Raw genomic sequence first — 20,946 nt, forward strand, 5'->3', positions numbered from 1 at the left:
CTCACTGACTTCCTGTTTGCTACTGATTGGTGGTGATTTGTAGCTGATGTGATCATGAACTCTTTGACACAAAATAGTTATTTGGAAATTAATCCCTAGAGAATGAGCAGGCAATCAGCGTCCTAACCTTCCACTTCACACTACATTCTCTTTTCACCCGTACGCGGAAAGCTAAGTGGAAAGGTTAATGGATTCTGTTCCACCTTGCATAGTTCTGCAGAGTAATCATTAATGTTCTTCTGAACTGCGTTGTGCTGGCCCTTCTAGTTTCATAATTAAGAAGATTGTTTGATGGCATGAGGTAGCAATGTAAAGGGACACTATAGAGCAACAACAGTATTTATTGACATTAAGCAGAAGGGTGAAAGGGTAGAGCTACAGGCAAACCCTACCAGGAGTAGACGTAATCAGACGCTCAGCCCAGGTCTAATGGCCCTTTCTGGTAAAGGTGAATGGCAATTGTGTGGTGGTGACACATTTCTCACTTTCACCAAGAAACCAACAAACAGGAAAATTAGACAGATATTGCACAGACTAGGCACAACCTTTATACATGACACACAAAAACTGCAACTACACAAAAGCAAAATAGAAACACTGGTAAAAAAAACTAAACACAGCACCAAAAAGCACAAACTCCATTTCCCATCAACATAAACATAATAACATAAACACACTAACACTCATCCAAACTCAACACCACCCACACCAGTTGGCCAGACCGACCTGAGACAGATTTAAGTACTAGAATGCCCCACAGTACGAAAGAATTAAATACTTACAAATGGGGAACAATATTTCACCCTACACCCATAAGGATAAATGATTCGTACACTATATACAATCATAATGGCTTACATGCACTAAAATCTGTCCCCAACCCCCTTTACTCCTCATCCACACAAAGCATACCTAAAAGCCCATCATAACTATCATAGAAGTGTATCACTAGAGGAACACCACAACTGGGTATCTTTCAACTCTTTACCCATACACCCCTGCACCCTTGACAAAACTGAAAATAAAGTGTTTTACACCCAAAATAACCCAGGAGAAGTAAAGATAATCATTTCTTGAGAATTGCTAACAAGGTGCACTGTATTAAGTTAGTTTCTAACCTCAAAACACTAAGAACAGGAAGTATGTGAACCTCCCACAGTATGAAAGCAGGGTGTAACTTATGCATTTTGAAGAAATGGGGTAACCCTTTTGCCATAAATGAAGACATGGTGTGATTAGACCCTCGCAACTGTAAACAGGGGGAAACCTTGAAACTTGTAATTACCCTTGAAAATTGATAATAGGGTGCATTTGACCCTTGTAATTGTAGGAAGGGTGAACCACTTACAACTGAAAGCAGTGTAAAACCCTTGCAAAAGAAAAACTGAGAACAGGGTGAAATTTAGACTCTTGATTCTGCAGACAGGGCGAAACCCTTACAATGGAAAACACTGAGAGCAGACTTCACTTAGACCCATGGAACAATAAATAAGGTGAAATTCTTGCATCTAAAAACAGGAAACACTTCCCAATGTCAAATACCCCAACCTTCACATACTCACAAACTTCTTACAGAGATTGTGACAAAAAGAGAAACTATCTGCAGCCATTCACATATAAGTCAGACAAATCCACTGAGAAGAAATGTTAAATCCATATCATATAGATGCAGAATCAATATATCTACAGGTGTTATAGAAGTAACTATCCGATTACAACTGTGCCGTATACAGAACAAATTCTGAAGACATTATATAGTCATATCATGTAGACATTGAGCAAAGAAAAAAAGACAAAATCACTGATGGACAGATCACCGTTCCTATGGACTTCCCTTTGAAACAACAAAGAATTACAGAATAAAACTGTACCACAACCAAACAAACAGAGACATATGCCATTTGAGTCTTCACTATTATAATTGAACATGCTTGTATAGTTTTTAAATCCTAACGGGAGGTGACGCTTGAGTTTCTTCCAGAAAGGTGTAGTGTTGTGAGCCCTGCAGCTCTGGGGAATGTCTTTTTCCCAGTGTAGTGACATGTTTACAGGCTCCACTCCGGGAGTGGAGACATAGGCGCAAGGGAGACCTGACTTGGCACATGGCTATCGGCAAAGGCAGATAAACCAAGTTGAGCTGGCATTCGCAGGTTACTACATCCTTCAAGATGGATCTTTGAAGCAAGTGGTCTTTTGTACATTGTTAAATGTGTTCAAATGATCACCTGAGTGATAGTAAATGTTGGCGATTCAGCCTTTACAGATGTTTGTGAATAAAATGAATAATGCACATTCGAAATTTCCGTTTCCTCTTGACTACATGTGCTACTTGGTTCTTCAGAAGAATCATTAGAGAAGTGTGAGTGTGATTAGACCTCTGTAGCCCTTCTAGGTGTCTTGAGGAGAGTCCACAAAATGAGTGTAAAACACAACTTGTAGGAGGCCTCTGCTCAGAAGAGCTGTTCGGGAGAGAACTTGTCATAATGACAGATGCTGACAAGCCATGGTCCTGTCTCCTCATGAAGAGGCTTGCATAAGCAAAACCTCAAAAGGGACACGTTCAAGCTTCTGAACAATGCATGACACATTTTAGCAACAGTCCCCCAATGTGCGGTATACAAACAGGTGCCTTTTGATTTGTTTAAAAGTTAATCATTAGCAACATAATTTAAAAAACTCATTATGGTTATGAAATCTTCAAGATCTTCCTGTCCTTCACCTCCTCACATGCAATGTTCCTTTAACAGACCATTAATTCAACACACAGCAGCAGCGGCTCATGCAGGTACGAGCGGTAGGGTGGTGGGGCCGGGTGGTGGGGATTTCGACAGACAGCCACGAGGGAAAATTAAATACATAATTAATTTTCCCTCGTTGTCATCAGTCGAAATCGCTCTGCCACCCGGTCCCACCGCCCTACCACTCCTGCCTGCACGAGCCACGGCTGACACACAGCTTCATTAGAGGTTTCACTTCAACATGCTCTTGATTATATAAGGGTGTAGTAACTAATCTCAAAACCTTCTTTGTGCTAACCCATCTTCCCCAACTGACAGCCTCCTTGTAAATAGCTTTTCGTGTTCCATTAATTTCTCCTGTAAAAGTGTAAACCTATTCACTTTCGTAGCAATAACAACCCTGAACGTTTTTAATCTCCTTTGGAGGAAAAATAGGCAAGTTGCAACAGGCCTCTTCAGAAACCCTTGGGCAAACTCTTATCCAAAACTGCTCTCTGGAACCATTGCCACCTCAGCAACAATTACACGGCCTCCTCGATACTGAGGAAATGGCATCACAACTTCTCGACACCCAAAAGCCCTAATGAATGTGGTATTTCTTCACAGTTCTCCTCAGTAACATCTGGTGCAGATGTTACTGAGCTGCCTGATGACATGGTAGTGGTGAGGTCAAGTTTGATTGAAGGCAGTGCCCACCTTTAAAGTTGCCCTGGAGGAATTGTCTTTCTTTTACATCTAGATTTTCCATTTCCTTTACAGCACAGTACTGTGTACAGGTTCTTCAACACTCATCGCCATTGCCATAATGAAGAAGATTGCCTGGTGGCATGATGCAGGAATGTAAGGGGACTGAGCTCCTGACTCGTAGATCGTCGCCAAATGTAAAGTGGGAATAAATGCTGGGAGTTAGCAGGTAATACAAGATAAGTTTATTCAAAGAAGGTGCCCACATCCTACAGGCCTTGCCCCAATGAATTCAAACCACAAGTGTTGTTGTCTAAGTTGGAATCTGTGAAGAAGGAATGCCAGAACAATCGGCCATTACAAACGTAAACATGGTTCGAGACAACGTGTGTCTCACTCTCAGTATAGAACATGAAGGTAGGACAAGTGCCACATATTGCATGGTAAGAAAACTCATAACATGACAATGACTCATTAGATTAGCAAGAGTATTCATTGGACATCAAGCGGGCAGGTAAAAAGTACAAGGTGAGATAGACAAGCAGACTGATTGGCAAACTCAAGATGAACCATGCCACGAGCAGATGTTATGAGATGATCAGCATCTGGTGTATTAGGCCCCTCCTACTACTGGGCCCTGGTGAAACAGGACCTGCTGCACTTTGATAGCTACAGCCCTGCTAACTGCCAAGTGACAGGTCCTATGAACCCTTAATGATGACAACATTCCATGACCTCAAGGCAGAGCTGAATGCATTAGTGTAACGAAACTTGAGGGCCCCCTGCAAACTACATGGACCCCCTTCAGGAGCTGTCACGCAAGGGTACGGTGCTGAGGGGGCCCCCATGAAGCTCTGGGGCCCACCGCACCGCAAGGGCTGTGGAGACCTTTATTACACCACTGGCTGAATGGTAAGTCACCACACAAAGCTGCAAGCCCATGTTAGTTTTGTTTTTTGTATTTTTTTCATGCTGCTCTAGGGGCACTACTACTGACCTTCACACATCTACATTGTGATCACTGTGACTGGATGGACTGTCAATGACAATGACAAATAGGAACATGTAGGCATGAGTTACATGATCCTGATGTATTATTTCCTAGTTGCACAAACTAAAAGTAAGGAGATTGCAAATGCAAACAGAGCATGTGGACTACTTGAGATCTTTCAGACTTACCTGCCCATAGATTTTTCAGGCTGATCACAAAACCGCCTGTTAAGTAGAAAATGGTGAAAAGCACATTGCAGAAGAAGGAGGACATGTGCAAGGTGGGCAGGCATGCCGATACCCATAATGCCATTGCTCGACTGCAGTAGACAACCATCCAAACGAGCAGAAAGTTTAGAAGGAAGTTCTCAGGTTCTGGGTTAAGGTCTGCCAGCCAATAGATGGGAACACCATAAAAAATAGTGAAAGAGACATGTTCCGGAAGTTCACCCAAAACCTGGCAAGAGATTTAAGGTTACAATTACTATCAGATCATGTAACTAATAGCAACATGATAATTAAAAGATAATCAAGTGTCTCTGCTAAACATGCACAACACTTTAAAATATTTCTGCAGAATGTTATGAACTGTATTTTTTAACTATAGTTTTGGAACATTTGAGATGAAATATTCAAAGCAATACAGGTTATTAGTTCCAGTTCTTAAACTTCACCCTAGGTTCTGAGTCAACCAAAATTATTTCAAACTTCTGTAAAAGATAAAGGGTCCAATTCAAAAGAACGTTAACATTTTGAACATGTGAGGTAGCTCCTAACTTTTGACTTTCTTGGTATTCACAAATAATTCCATGAGTTCTCCTGGGAAAATGTGACAACCGTGGCCTTCCCAAAGTACTCACATGAATAAACTTGTTACTCAAATACCCATTCAAAATGCAGCATAAGTATAATTTCAAATGCTGAATCAATACATTGTCACAATCAAAGATGTAGTTTTGTACTACTCTGCTGACAATTTGATAGTCACAATTCGCGAGGGGCTATCTAAGTGCTTGGTGGCATTCTAGAGCAGAATTACGAGATTCAAAAAGGTGCATTTCAAGTTACTTTTGAAACTATATTGCTCACAAGCCGCCCAGATCTTCTGTGTTATTTCCAGAGAGGAGCAAAAATAATCTAGCAATCGCAGCAGCCTTCTACAGTTGGCATGTGACAGAGCTGCCAAGATGTTCAGGTCTTTAGGAATCAGAATGTTTTTTTGAGTTTTTTTTTTAGAGTTTTATATAGCGCAAACTAGACCCCAGACATCCGGTATCAGATTGCTTTACCTGAGCACCAGTTTCGTTACATTAGGATACATTTTTTTTTTGTTAGGCACGGGGAGATTAAGTGATTTTCCCAGAATCACGGGATGTTGAGGGTTGTTACCGAGACTTGAACCCGGTTCCCCAGCTTCGAGGTCGACCGCTCGAGCCATAAGGCTACATCCTCTCCCCAATGTTGTGTTGGATACTAGCTTTACATGTAGTTTCAGGATTGTGGGCATGGCTGAAAGAAGTACCGCTCGTTCTGAGGTTTTCGCCAGAAACTCTTGCCTGCCGCTACAGGAGTAGCTCGTTATTTCTCCAGTGCTCCAGCCCTTGTGTCCTTGGTGAAGAGGAGGAAAACCACCTGCGAGGCCGCAGAGGAGGTGAGAGGCGCGGCCCCGGGACTGCGAGGTACAGCGTTTAATTCCATCAGCTGTTGCCTCTTACCGCGTGAGCCACGCCCCCTCCCAGTGCCCGCCCCCACCAAGCTGCTCATAACCTCTCGCGGCCCCCGCTCCGCGGGAGCCGCTCGCTCTGAGGTTTTCTCCAGAAACTCTTTCCTGCCGCTAAAGGAGTAGCTCGTTATTTCTCCAGTGCTCCAGCCCTTGTGTCCTTGGTGAAGAGGAGGAAAACCACCTGCGAGGCCGCAGAGGAGGCGAGAGGCGCGGCCCCGGGACTGCGAGGTACAGCGTTTAATTCCATCAGCTGTTGCCTCTTCCCGCATGAGCCGCGCCCCCTCCCAGTGCCCGCCCCCACCAAGCTGCTCATAACCTCTCGCGGCCCCCGCTCCGCGGGAGCCGCTCGCTCTGAGGTTTTCTCCAGAAACTCTTGCCTGCCGCTACAGGAGTAGCTCGTTATTTCTCCAGTGCTCCAGCCCTTGTGTCCTTGGTGAAGAGGAGGAAAACCACCTGCGAGGCCGCAGAGGAGGCGAGAGGCGCGGCCCCGGGACTGCGAGGTACAGCGTTTAATTCCATCAGCTGTTGCCTCTTCCCGCATGAGCCGCGCCCCCCTCCCAGTGCCACGCCCCCTCTCACCATACAGAGACTTAAACAAGGGCATTAACGCGCATCACGGGACGTGCGCGGGTCGCAGCCCGGGGCGAAGCCCGGGCCAAGGGCGGGCCCGTTGTTGCCCGTTAGTGACCGGTAGAGACCGGACCGGGCAACCCCCTTTGGCTCTGGTTTCAACAGCTATCAAAGTCATTCATCTCAGAGCCTATTTCCCTGCAGCATACTTGTACCATGCCTACTAAAACCAGAAGTAACGCCAAGACCAAATCTAAGAACGCCCAAGAGGTAGCTCAAATAACCGGACCAATCGATCTATTCATCTCACGGACACATGAGGTAATCAACCAGAGTATTTCTCTTCTTGAAAAAAGAGTGTCACTGGACCTTATGAATGCAAAACGATCGTCTTTGGGCACTCTAGCAACCGCAACCTCTCCCATTCACCAAACCCTCCCAAACTCTTCTCTTCCCGTGACTGTGACTGCTCCTGACATCAATACAGTCCCGTCTACAGTCGATTTATCTGTAACTCAACTCGAGTCTGACTTATCATCAACATCAGATAACTTAGAGGCATCTCCCGACCTAGTAGCCTGTCAATCATTCGAAGGACCCCATACCCACATAGATACTTACCTTCGAGGGGAAAGAGAAGGAGCCATCCCAAAACTAGTTAGTATAAACCCCACTGATATTGCAGTAGTTATGACTTCTTTCCCGGGTCACGAGACAGAGCCGGAGAGGGAATCACCAAATCATACAACACAATCTGTACAACTAATTACAACACTCCCGTTAGAAACCAACCTTTTGCTTCCTATCACTCCTAACGAGGTTACAGACAACCCTTGCAGAACATGTAAAACCACCTCACAAATACTAACTGCAACTAAAGACCTTTTGGTTCAGCATTTGAAACCTATACAATTAAGTATCAGGAATCTTGAAGCCCAATTGGCAATTCTTTCCGCTACACTCCTTGATACGAACGCACATCCTGTAAAAAAAGGGCTGCAAAATGTGATTCAGCCCCCGAAAACATCTATCCAACCACAACCATCCAAAGTAACAAATCAACCTACTCCGACTATCCCACCCCTACAAAATCCAAAACAAAATGTTTCAAAGAAAAATCTGCAAAATGCAACGCCACGAGCACAACAGGGTAAAACAACTGTGGTGCCGAATCAACATACACCTAACATAGGCCCGGTAATCCCAGGTACCACAGGGGCCGCAACAGGAAATCTAAATGCAACTCACTCTGTTAAAAAGCCAACACCTTTACCATCTAAACCAACAGTTCCACCCCAGTTGTCACCCAAAAAGACCCCCAAAAAAATACCAGGAGCCAGGCGTCCAGTCCATCTGCCCCCAGAGGCCACGCCATAAACAATCGTACTCACTGGTGTACCCGAACTAACAGAAGATACACCAGAAACTGCCTGGTCACTCAAAAACAAGGTCATGCAATGGCTAAGCATCAACAGGCCATTAGAACCCCATCATTCTGGAGGGATCTCCACAGTCCGCAGGGTAGTATGGGTAGGTAAAGCACCAAAGTCGACCCGCGGTGATTGTATCATCGTAACATGTAGAGACCCTTCCACTGTGTATTATATTTGCGCTTGGCCCTCGCTGGAGAAAAAAGATGGAATTGATGCTTGCCATCTTTCTTTCTTTTATCCTCCAACGAAACAACACCACTATACCCCAACCTGGAACTGGCACCAGCCCCAAAGTGATCAGTGGAAGCAGGTGGGGTATACTTATGACCACGGTAACAGAAACATATCAAGAGACTGGCCAAGGCAGTACTGGCAGGACAGACCCTACCAATCATACGAAGGTTGGCAGGGCTTTCCAACACAAAATCGCTTTGACTGCCTAGAGATGGTCGATTGACCGTTCTGGTCTGAATCCAAGAGTAAAAACATCAATATTACATACCCACCAGTAAACTTAAGCCAGCAGCGAGTGTCACCTAAGCCTGTTCCCCATACCCACGCAAATCAAAAGTCGGAGACAACCACTGATGTCTCCTGCAATCCTACTAATCTTATGCATATCATATCCACTGACCCCTCTGGGACTGGGCCCGACTCATACCCTCATAAACCAAAAACCTCAAGAGATCCCATCAATCCCTCTCAGACCCAGATAGAATACTCAACAGACAACCCGATAGTGAGTACCCCGATGGAAATACCTCTCCTTCATGTATCCCCTGAACCTACCAATCGGAGCCTTTCCATTACATATTGGAACGTTGCAGGTCTGTCTTCAAAAACAACATCAGAGTTATGGCTTGATACAGCCAGGGAACACCAGATACTCTGCCTACAAGAAACATGGTGCACAATCCCAATACATCTAATGGGATATAAAACTTTATTTACCCCAGCAGTGCAGGGAAATATGGGCAGACCTAAGGGGGGGCTTATGATCTATGTTGCCAATACTCTTCCCTTTATATCGAAACTGTTAAAAGAGTCTCCAACATACCAAATTATGCAGATAATCACCAATAATGGTAACACCTATACTTTTACCAATTATTATAACAACTCTGGCACCTCGGATTGTTGGTCATATTTAGCAGAGATTGCCACATTCCTAACAACTTTGCAAAATGATAACAACGAAACTACAACACACCTAATCTGGGGTGGCGATTTCAATCTCCCTTTGTGCCCAAACCATAAAAGAGAAATTTGTGGGCTGCAAAACGAACTTGGCAGCCCCATACCCCATTTCGTGCACTCGACATGTGGAAGTAAAATGAATGACATTATATTTTCCTTAGATTTGGATTTTGCGAATGAATTAGTAGACCCGCAGCAGGAATTCTTACCAACCTTCCATGGAAGAGGCTACTCAACAACCATAGACTACATAATAGCCTCCCACTCACTTAAAGGGCAATTAGCAAACTTTGAAACTGGGTCTAACGCAACGAGTGACCACTACCCACTCAGTGTAAGAATCAACATCAAACTGGTAAACGGCCACTCTGCAAAGCCGAGCCTTTTAAATCAGCAATCACTTACCAAGACTAAACTGAATGGCTACACGGTTAAGTGGGCTAAGATCGACCCGGAAGAGACGACGCAGAGGGTCCTTGAAAAATCCAAACACTGGATATCTGAATGCATGTCCTTGGAGACGTCATCTCAAACAATCATTAGTAGTTTCCAAAGCATCCAAGAAACAATAAGGAATGAACTATTTGTCAAGCTAAAAAAGAACAACAAGCCCCCTACCACGAGATGGTTTGACACCGCTTGTCGGAAGGCACTTTCAACTCTTAAAGAAGCCTTACACAGACCCACAAGAGACCCCCTGGAAATTTCTAACTCAAGAAAAGCATATAATTCTGCCAGACGGGAACGTAAAAAACAAATCAAACAAGAACTATGGTCACAACTGCAAGATAGCACCCAAAGAAAGGACAGCACCTTATTCTGGCAAGTCATAAGATCTCCATTCTTGGCCAATAGCACAGAAACCCAAGACCTTGATGTGGCAGTAACCGAAGAAGATTGGGTCACCCACTTCTCAAAAATTTTTGGCCCACCTTCAGACTTTGCAGTAGTTAATGGTTCAGCAACAAATGAGGTCCATTTATCGGGAAACAACATCTACCCGATAAATATTTATTTCCACCTCAATGAAGTCATCAAAGCAATCAGGGCATCCAAATCTGGCAAGGCTCCTGGCCCGATGGAGTTCCAATGGACATCTTCCTCCACAATGTAGACTTTTGGTCACAGCTAATCACTTGGGTTATGTCAGCTGTAACCTCGGTCGGGCTTTTCCAGTCATGGTCGACATCAATCCTTTGACCCATCTTTAAAAAAGGCAACCGCAATGATCCAGCTTGCTACAGACCAATCTCCCTTCTGGACTCCATGGGTAAGATCGCGGGTCGAGTGCTCCTGGACCGTTTACAATCTTGGGCCCGGGAGAACAAAATCATAACCGACCTACAATACGGTTTCCAGAAGGGGCTTGGGACCTTGGAACAGGCCCTTAATCTTGTCCTCCTGGCAGGGAAATATGTTGGCGCCAAAGGAGGTAACATCTTCCTTGTCTATGTCGACCTAAGTGCGGCATTTGACTGCGTCCAACATGCTAAACTCTGGCAAATACTTAGTGACCTTGGAGTGGACCCCCCATTAATAGCCTTCTTACGTGAACTCTATTCTAATGCCACAGGGCGAGTAAGATTTGGTACCAGTGGTGAGCTGTCCCGCTCATTTCAAATAACGAAGGGAGTAAGACAAGGATGTGTACTGTCTCCCTTCCTGTTCAACCTTTACACAAACGGGCTTGAGCAGGCTATGTTGGAAGGGAGCCAGGACTTACCCCAGATAAACCACCGCCCGATACCCACACTGCTATACGCTGACGATTCGGTTATTTTAGCACGGACCCTGAACCAACTCCAGATACAAACTAATAAATATGCCACATTCATGGACTCACTTGGCCTCAAAATAAACATAAAGAAAACCTTCACAATGCATATCGGACCTAGGGTCAAAAACCCTAAACCGATAATGGTGGATAAAATGAAGCTGGAAAAAACCTCAGTCTACCCCTACCTGGGAATCTTAGTGGATGATGCGGTGAACTGGCGCAAGGCAATCGACGCCAGAAACCTTCACTTTCGTCGGGCAACATCGGCATTGACTTCTTTCTCGAGGAAGCTGGGGAAACCAGCACCACCCGAACTCCTGACCATATATTACGCAAAGTGCCATAGTGTGGCTACCTATGGAGCTGGCGTTTGGGGTAATGGACGCATAGACCAACTACAAGTAACGGAGAATGGCTTCATTAAATATATTTTAGCCCTCCCTCAAAGTTCCCCGACACTAGCCTCGCATCGTGAACTTGGTATGGAATATATTGTTGACACTATCCGCTGCCAACCAATTTTACTGTGGCATCGAATATGGACCAACCCCGAATGCCATCTAACTCGCTCCCTTATTACAGACTGTTTAGCCTTGACAAACTGGCCAAAAATTCCTTGGTTGTCCTACATATGGAACTTCTTCAAAGACCTGGACCACGAGTCTTATTTCGAAGAACCTGCTTCGATAGAAGATATTTCCAGGAAACAATTAAAATCAGTGTGTCTGGGTCACCTGAGGGAGTTACGGAATCAAGCCGAGATCTTAAAACCATCTAACGAAAAAATCTGTTCACAACAATCTTGCAAAGGCATACAACCATATTTGACGTATTTCTTATCAAACCACGAGAAATTTTTACTAACAAGACTTCGTTTTAACATTTTTTTCCGTTAAGTTTCATTTCCGGAAACTCAAAATTGGTCCCGCAACTTGATGAACTGTCCATGTGATGGAATTTCCCAACAGTCAATGATCCACGTTGTTTTATTTTGTAAATATTACAAACTTCCATGAAAAACGTGGATTATTCCACTCCTCCGATCCAGTGGCCACAGACAAAGCTATCCTGCGTTCCTCTTTTTGCAGTCTCTGAACACGCCCCACGAAGCTAAACTCGTAGTGACTTTTCTTAAAGCAGTCATAACAATGCGTCAAAATGTTCTAAACTAATTAGAAGCATACAAAACTGCAAATTTTATTTCTAGTATGTTTCTTTGTATTTCGACTTATTTTTAAACTCATTTATGCGCTGAAAAGTTTTTTTTCTTATGTATGTACTTTTTATGATTATACTATTAATAATCGAATAAAAGTTTATGAAACTGAAACTGAAAGAAGTACATGTGTGTGCATGTTCTGGACAATCAGCTAAATTATGGCAAATTATTTTTACATTTTCAATAAAAATAAACTGAGAATCCTCATTAAGGACCTGATTTAAAGGTTGGCTGACAGTTTCTGACTCCATCACAAAAAATTGATGGATATCCCATTCACCTTATTGCAAATGCAATAGAATATAATGCGCTTGTAATAATAAGACAGAAAGTAGTACCCCTCCAACAAATTCTAATTTAGGCCCTAAGGGTTTTACTCCTTACCTGAGGTAGAATAGGACATTTTACTGTCATCATGAAAGTGTAGGTGAAAAGTAAGTTGATAAATGCACTCAGATTGGCAACCTGCAATAAAGTGCTAGTATTTCTGTAAAATTGAGGCTCTATCGACTACGAGGTCGAAGATGATATAGTAGAATCTGATGTTGTGTTGGGTCAATAGGTTGTGGTAAAGTGCTTAAGGCACAACCTTCCCCATTACAAATGAGTTAGATCCTCATCAAATTAACTCAGCTTCTTGTGTCTTGTGTCGCAAAGAGCAACACAGAAGCATTGACAAGGTACCTGGTGTGACAAGGAGCTACATAAATATACACAAAACTTACACATACACATATGTACACACATACCCTTCAGGTGAAGGACCCATATTTTGTTAGCAACAGTTTACAAGACACTTATTAAAATGTGCGGATATAAATGTACCTTCGCAAAAAAGTAGGGGGTCACAGAGTACATTCCATCCTCCAATTCATGGTAGAGCATGGCTCTTTCGGAATGACCTATATGACAGAAATAGGTGCACATAGTAAATGTAGATGGAAACATATTTTTGACTGACTAGATCACAGGCTAAGTAGTGTTTGTTATGCTTTTGGGCAACCAGAATAAAAGTTATGAGACTTTTGCTGAAAAACAGAGTGTTCATGCAGTAAATAGAATATAACTTGAATGAAAATATAACACTTATGAAACTGAGTGTCAATAAAAGCTGCTGCACACAAGGCATGACTGGAAGAAACAGTGAACACTTTTATTTTATTAATATTGTGCATGTACACATGCATTGAATTTTAAATTATTTCACAACATTCTTCGGAGGCAAGAGGCATGACACTGCGGAGCATGTTTTGAAATGGGATAGGACACTGGACATGGAGTATTTCTGTGAGGTAGATGCAGAGACGGTATAGCATCCAATTCAACCAATCAGGATGCCACACTACATGTAACAATGAGAACCAAAAGGAAACTGTGTTTCTGAGATCCTTTTGTGTGTTTTTATTTTTCAGCCAAATAGATTCGCCATGACATGATCAAATGCACTTTTAAGCCTAACCTAAAAAGCATCCTATTAGTTTCAATACATTAACATAAAGAGGATTCTACATAAGCTGGACAAAACAACAATCGGGTAGAGTCAGAGTGCTATTTTAAGGTTTTGATATAAAGACACACAGCCACACTGCTTTCATAGAAGGACAAACTATAATATAGGCAGGGAGGTGATTTGAAGAAAAAGAAACAATGAAAGCTGAATATAGAATCTCAAACTGTGGGTCTCAAGCTACTGGTGAGTCGCTCGCCGATTTCTCGTGGGTTGCGAAAGAGCAATAAATAAAAATGCCTTTACATTTTGTATTTTGCTTGTCACATTTTGACTGTTTCAAAGACAGAGGTCAATAGTCAGACTGTGTCTTCTAATACATTGCTGCTTATTCTTTTAATATGGGGATTGGTGTTTACTTTTATTTCTCTGACTGCAAAGTGGGAGGAGTTTTTAAGGAGGTGAACCATGTGACAATCATGCTGGGGAAAATGGAGTGTGAAAGGAAAGGCTAGAGGGTATACTTTTTTGTAACACACAGCAACATGTAAATACCTGTAAATGAAAAGTACACATATTTCAGCAGTTAGGAATGAAAAAATGTAGTATATTTTTTTGTAATTATGAAGTGTGATGGAAATACAGATTGTAATAGGATCAAAACAAATCAAGACACTTTTACTTGGCGATGTGCAAATGATAAATATTAATGGAAACCCAATGTTCACAAAATACAACTTATGAACTATATAGTTTCATCAGTAAAACTGTATGTCTGTTCAAATTTAGTGGCCAACTCAGTTGAAAATGTGCTCTCTTTAATTGACAGTGCGCTACCGCATGATGCTTTAGTAATATATTCATGACAGCGTGCTTCAAAATGCACCATCAGCTACGTACTACACCCTTGCCTCTCTCCTGCTGAATACATATGCTTCACTTTCTGTGAAGCTAGGATCTTTCACAATCCCTAAGACTTCAGTTACGTAACATTAATGTTAGCACACCCCAGTGTAAAAACTGATCCAACTACGCTGGTTTAAAGGCGCCCAACTATGTCCTTAAGTTCAGTTTTAAAACGAAGAATTGCAAGTACTCCTAAGCAAGGTTCTGGGTGAACATTTCAGTATTTTGTGCTGCATATTTTTTATTTCACCAAGCCCTTTGAACAGAGAATGTGCTCACTATACAAAGGCATACACAATCATCCCACTTGTGTATGACTTTCACACATGAATTTAGAAACATGGATGAGGCCTAATGGCCAGAGCTGCCAACTTTGAATCTGGGGAACCAAGTTCAAGTCCCTGAATTGACAGTAAGCAAAACTCTTCATCTGCCTTCCTTAAAATAAAATATATCTGACCTTATGTAATCTGGTGCTCATGTAAAGAGCTCCATTGCCCTTGGGCAGTGCTCAGGCTGTATAAAACTGCAAGATATATACATGGAGTCCAAAATGCACACTGGGCCTCATCTTAGCACAGATATGGATATGATGCCTTACCCCATATTCTGCTGCAGAAAGGTATTTTCATATGTTCTAAAATCACTGATATCAACAACACAAATTTTCAGAAGCTTTGTGATTTTAGTGAATATATGACACAGGCCACCACCCCCTCTGAAAAGTGTCCCAGATCCAGTGAAGTTCATCATCTGCCACAGTTATGGGCAGATCAATATCTTGACCACAGTCTAATAAAGACAAATGAAAGGTTGGTGTCAAGGTCATGGCATATACAATCACTGTTAGAGGGGAACACCATGAATTGTAAAGAGTATGCTATTTTGTTAATTCACAGCATTTTGAAAGCATGCCTACTAATACATTATAAAATCGACTTGCCTCGTGTCCATTAAGCTAAGGGGAGGTCACAAAAGTGTATTGTTTTAAAAATTGGATTTTGCTTCTTAGAAGGTGGCGGAGTTCTGCTCTAAAAACTGCATTTATCATTAAATCTACTTTAATATCTGAGACTGTTTAGGGTGGAGCTAATAAAATCTCTTTATGGCTAAGTAAAAGCGGAAAAGAAGGTATTCAAACTCATACCAAACAGCTGCAATGCATAGATACACCACAATATAAGTAATAGTGAACATATTAGCTTGATAATATTTAGCCACAGTCAAAGTCCAAAATATAGTACTATGATCTGAGAAATTTCAAAACAAGTTCTGCTGAAAACATCATTATTGCAGAATGTATAAAACCACTCAGTGTTCGTTCATGACTCAGTGTTGAGTTCCAACTGTGCTGTAAATCTGTGGAAATGGAAGACATGTGCACCAATCTGGTGACTGCACTTCTCCTATTACTACACAGGTTTGATTTACGTCTGCCACACAAACCTTATGGTAAAGCTGGATTCTCCAAAATAAGTAAGATTACAGCTTTAATTTGTTTGCCATCATTTGATGCTAAGAACAACATATTGAGATTGGCTGCTGCGACTTACCTGTCCAGCATGGATTAACACTTTATGATTTTTGCCTTTCAGTGGGTTTGTGGGTGATAACATGTAGAGGAGGAGGACCCAGAAGAGAAGTGGAATGTATCTAATCCAAATCGGGCCTCAATGCAAATTTAGTAAGGCTACCTCTGGATCATGTACGCTAGTTAAAGGATATTACAATACTAGTTCCCAGGTGCAGTAACCATTATGAAGACCATTTTATGGTCTGTTACATCCAGTTTAATTACGTAACATTAAGAGAGGAAAGGAAAATAATAAATGTGGTGTGGTGAAGAGTAGTATTGTTTTCTAAATTAATTAAGCCCGAGACATTCTGGGATGTAATATATGATATAGGAGATAAGTGTGAACAAATTAATGACTTAACAGTTAGCTCTGATAACAAAGAGCAATAAACGTACTATAATTATGTGTCTTAAGATGAGGAAGTACATTCTTCAGATGGCACCACACCCATCAAACTCCAAGTAAACCCCCTAGTATTTTAGTACTCATCCAAAGAAAGTATAGTAAGTCGCACAATGATGCCTAGGTGCTGTCAATGTAATCAGAAAGGTAATACTGTTTTAGAAAATATTGTTTTCCGAAATAACACAATAGTCATCCTTTCACCATAAAAGCAACTGTTTGCATAATCAATTTAGTATGTTTGATTGTGTCATACTTACATTTTGCCACAACATCCAAAACCACTCCAAATGGTGGTATGGAACCTTTCATAAACAAGAGGGATATGGTGTCCTGGATGGAGAGTTTGTTGCCTCCTTGGCCATAATACAAAAATCCTATTAATAATGACATCAAAAGTGCTTCAAATCCATGGATCAATAATGTTGCAAGATCTCTGAAGTCATTGGAGACTTGTCGTCTAGAAAAAAAAACATGACATTTATTGTACAATATAGCATCGTTAATGCTGCTACTTGTCCTTTTGGTCATTGCATTAGTCATGGGGAAGCAGTGTTCTTTCTAAGCAAACAATAAATAATTCCTTTCAGCATAATTTTGGCATGATGGCAAATTTGAGTCGCGGATTTCTGCCCACAAATAAATTGACTCCAAACTCCCCATTTCTCGTCTTCCCACAGATGTTTGGTCACCCACACACCCTCCTGCTCACATCTATCTGCCTAAAACTAGAAAATAAACAAGTAAATATATAAATTAAATGGGCACCAACACAGTGGAAATAAAATGTTAATACTATAAGACTCGATCTGTGAAACACTTTTTTCAATACTTTCAGAAAATGGGTTTCTGACATTTTCTTCACTGATTTTACCCAAATAACTGCTAAAATCAAAGGTTAAAAAGCAAAATTAACAGATTTAAGATTCTACTATGGGCTAACTGCAGGTTGGGTCGAGCAGCATTCCCAAGTGCCATCCTACTATGGCCAATCAAATTTATATGTGCAGGAACATCAGCTTAATATTTCCAGGCAGGAATGCCAGTCAGTAACATTGAGTGTGGGCAAGGCTGCAGTCTCAAGTGAAGCCCGCCCCACTCCCAGCCCACTCCTATAGGACATGGGGATTGCCCCCAACTTCCCTTGCCATATAACGCCATGACCATCTCCTAACTTCCACCACACAACCCATCTGTAAGACATTACATGCCATTCGCATAAAATATGATGTACAGCTTCAGAACTTGCATGGTCACAATGTATGGCATGTCCTTTTTCTCTATTGTGCAATGTTATAAATACTCAAAAAGACGGTTTAAAAGTAAGATGAGAGCTAATGGATGCCTGAGCATTCAATGAGTTCCAGTATGAGACCATCCATGACAATGCGTCCAGAACATGAGGACAGTGCAATACACATAGTGCATTTTATTGTAAAGTACTGAACTGCAAGGGATGGACTGAGCACAAACAACTCACAAAGTAATGGAATTCTCACATAGCAGAATCAAATGGGTTAGATATTAACTTTGTTTCTGATAACCATACACCCAGAGGTAGCCCTCTCTAAACGATACAAGAACAACTTGCAAAAAAGGTAGAAGAGGCAGAAAAATGAAGGCATGTAGTGAGAAAAGATATAGGCAGCAGTTGCAAAATGCAAGAAGATATGCTTCCCCTGCATGGAACAGAGCAAACCTATAAAGTGGCGAATCTCCAATGTTCAATTATTTCTTTTTACAGTGCTGACATTGATGATACCGCCAAAGTAAACAAAGAAAAAAAGATTTGTTATATATCCAGGCAGTCGTGTGTGGGTCGTGGGTAAGGTCAGCACCGTAAATATTCTGCTAATATTTTGGATACCGACACACCAGCAGCAGCGATGGGGACAGAGATCCTTGCACCATCGCCATGAGGGCAACAGCCAGCGCCGTTTAGTGTTTACCGGCAGACAGGGGGAAGGGTGAACAGCACAGGCAGGATTACACCTCCCAGCCACCCCTGCAACCGCAGTGACGCGGTAGCCCGGGCCAAGGGCGGGCCCGTCCTTGCCCGTTAAAGACCGGATAAGGCTGGGCTGGGCAATCCCCCTGACTTTTTATCCAGTATGCTTTGTATTTTAGCCGGTAAGTTTATTTTTTTTACCTTTAAAAAGGCCGTGAACTACATTGAACTTTGGCCATAGAACAATTGTTGTTATAATTTTATGCAAAACATCCTTTTAATGAATTAACTGTTGAGGGGCCTCTACATACATGGACATTTTGTTTTTTGGGCCATCCTCATAAAGGTTATTGCATTGTGTTTATGCCTTGACTCAGTTAAAGCTGTCATATTTATAGCCTTATAAATATAGTTTCACCATATACCTGCGGGTAATAATGGCTAAAAGGAAAGCAGCGGAAGTAATGACAGGCAGGAAAGGATAGCAAGGACACATAAACAGCCCAAATCTGCTGCTGAGAATTGCACTTTAGCTGCTATTGGCATCTTAATAGAAGAGGTTTTTAACCTCCGTACAAAATTAAATGTGGTTCAGGAAGAGGTTATAGCATAAAAGGATGATCGAGTTACTAACAAGCAATTTACACTTAAGTTTGGGGGGGTAGTTATTGCATTAGGGGATAATAAACTTATGGAGAATAAATCCCTTCATAATAATACAGGAAATATTTTATCCATAAAAGTAACTGATGCTATAGAGTACATGAGAGTACTGCTACAAACTCAATATCTTGTCTCCCATCTACCATGAGATACTATGCGACTAATCTGCGGGAACATCATAGAGTGCCCACACCACAGCAAATAGCGCCACCCCCAAGTATACACCCAGATAATTTATGCGTAAACAGACCATCACAGGATGTTCGGGAATGTGGGAGGGAGTATATGGGCTCCGTATGGAACAGGAATCCTGCCAGGTACCTCACTACCCGATTAACAGGAAATTAAATTCTTATAATGTCATCCTTACTAATGTTCCAAGATTAAAACCTGGTACTAGGGAAGACAGGGACTCCCTCGTAAACAAAGTTATACATTGGATAAGAACGAAACAACAGTGCCTTTCTGTCATAAGATCTGATATAAAGAATGCTGAACGGTTACAGCAAGAAGAAGGGGACTTGGATGATATACGGTTAACATTCCATTCAAAACCCATTGCTGACAATTTAATAACTCTGAATCAAAGAACCCACTCACTTTTTAAATCTAAAATCTGTTTTAGGAAAAATAAAATTAGTATAGATAATTGTGGCGCTGTTTCATATGCTTCAGGGGGACAAGCCAATCTTGAAGCTGTAGATTGACTGAACCAGTGGAATGATTTGCTTCCCCTAGTAGTGGGATTGCAGTATCCTATGGTTGAAGATCAAGAAGTAGTTGACCTGGTTAGGCAATCCAATCTGGAAGAATCCTGTGAAGGGTATAGCACCAACGGAAACCAAGTATCCAATATTGCAGAGATAGAAGGGTCTAGTTGTATAAATACTGGTGACCTCCTAACTCTGGATGGTGTTAAGATGCTGTCTTGGAATATAGCCAGACTTGCTAAAAAACTTCAGGAACCTGACTGGCAGGATTATCGATAATTTCGACTTCTGCCCATTTCAAGAGCCCTGGTCAAGGGAACCTCTATACAAAGTGGGTTATAGAACATTTAGTATTGAGGCCCAACAATCAAATAGAGGAAGACCATTAGGTGGCCTCCTAATACGGATAAAAAAAAACATGTTAATGTATCCATAGGAATTATACCCACAGATATAGATAATATATTAGGTTTAAGTTTAAAATTCCCAAACAAATCCAGGCTGTATCTATTTGACATAAATATAAGACCGAGAGAGCGCTCAAAAGAATCATCATTAATCCAGCACCTTGAAGAAATTATTTATTCTCTTAAATGTAATGGACCTATTATAGTTTTTTTAATTGTCGCTATGAACCCTTGACGGATTGGATACAATTTTCGAGGAACAAGATCTAGCAATGGGTATTCCGTTATTGAGAACGGAAAAGATCCTGGGGTGCACTGTCTCTGCATTGCAGTTACTTAATTTTACTATAGAGAAAGGATTAAGGTCCTGCAATGGTAGATGCCCCTCAGACTTTCATTGTTCAAATACCTTTTCAAGGGGTTATTTGTCATCTCGCATAGACTATATAATGATAAGTGCTGCATATTGGACCTAAGTGCATGATTTCAAAGTTGACATTAGAAAAGAAAGTGACCATTTCCCATTATGTTTAGATCTTGAAGGGAAATACTTTT

The 20,946-nt window shown here is 41.7% G+C and overlaps 1 protein-coding gene across 1 annotated transcript in view; it reads right to left on the reverse strand.

Annotated features, from left to right (window-relative positions):
• The window catches only part of ABCG8 (ATP binding cassette subfamily G member 8), a 202,601-nt gene that overhangs the window by 40,812 nt on the left and 140,843 nt on the right, over positions 1 to 20,946 (reverse strand). The window contains exons 9-11 of the mRNA XM_086927798.1: positions 16,924 to 17,123; positions 13,157 to 13,233; positions 4,602 to 4,869 (exon numbers count right to left, since the gene is read on the reverse strand). Coding sequence (XP_086783924.1) covers positions 4,602 to 4,869; positions 13,157 to 13,233; positions 16,924 to 17,123 — 545 coding nt within the window. The remainder of the gene's footprint in view (positions 1 to 4,601; positions 4,870 to 13,156; positions 13,234 to 16,923; positions 17,124 to 20,946) is intronic.

The sequence above is a fragment of the Lissotriton vulgaris genome, chromosome 6 (genome assembly GCF_964263255.1).
Source record: "Lissotriton vulgaris chromosome 6, aLisVul1.2, whole genome shotgun sequence".
NCBI lineage: Eukaryota > Metazoa > Chordata > Amphibia > Caudata > Salamandridae > Lissotriton > Lissotriton vulgaris.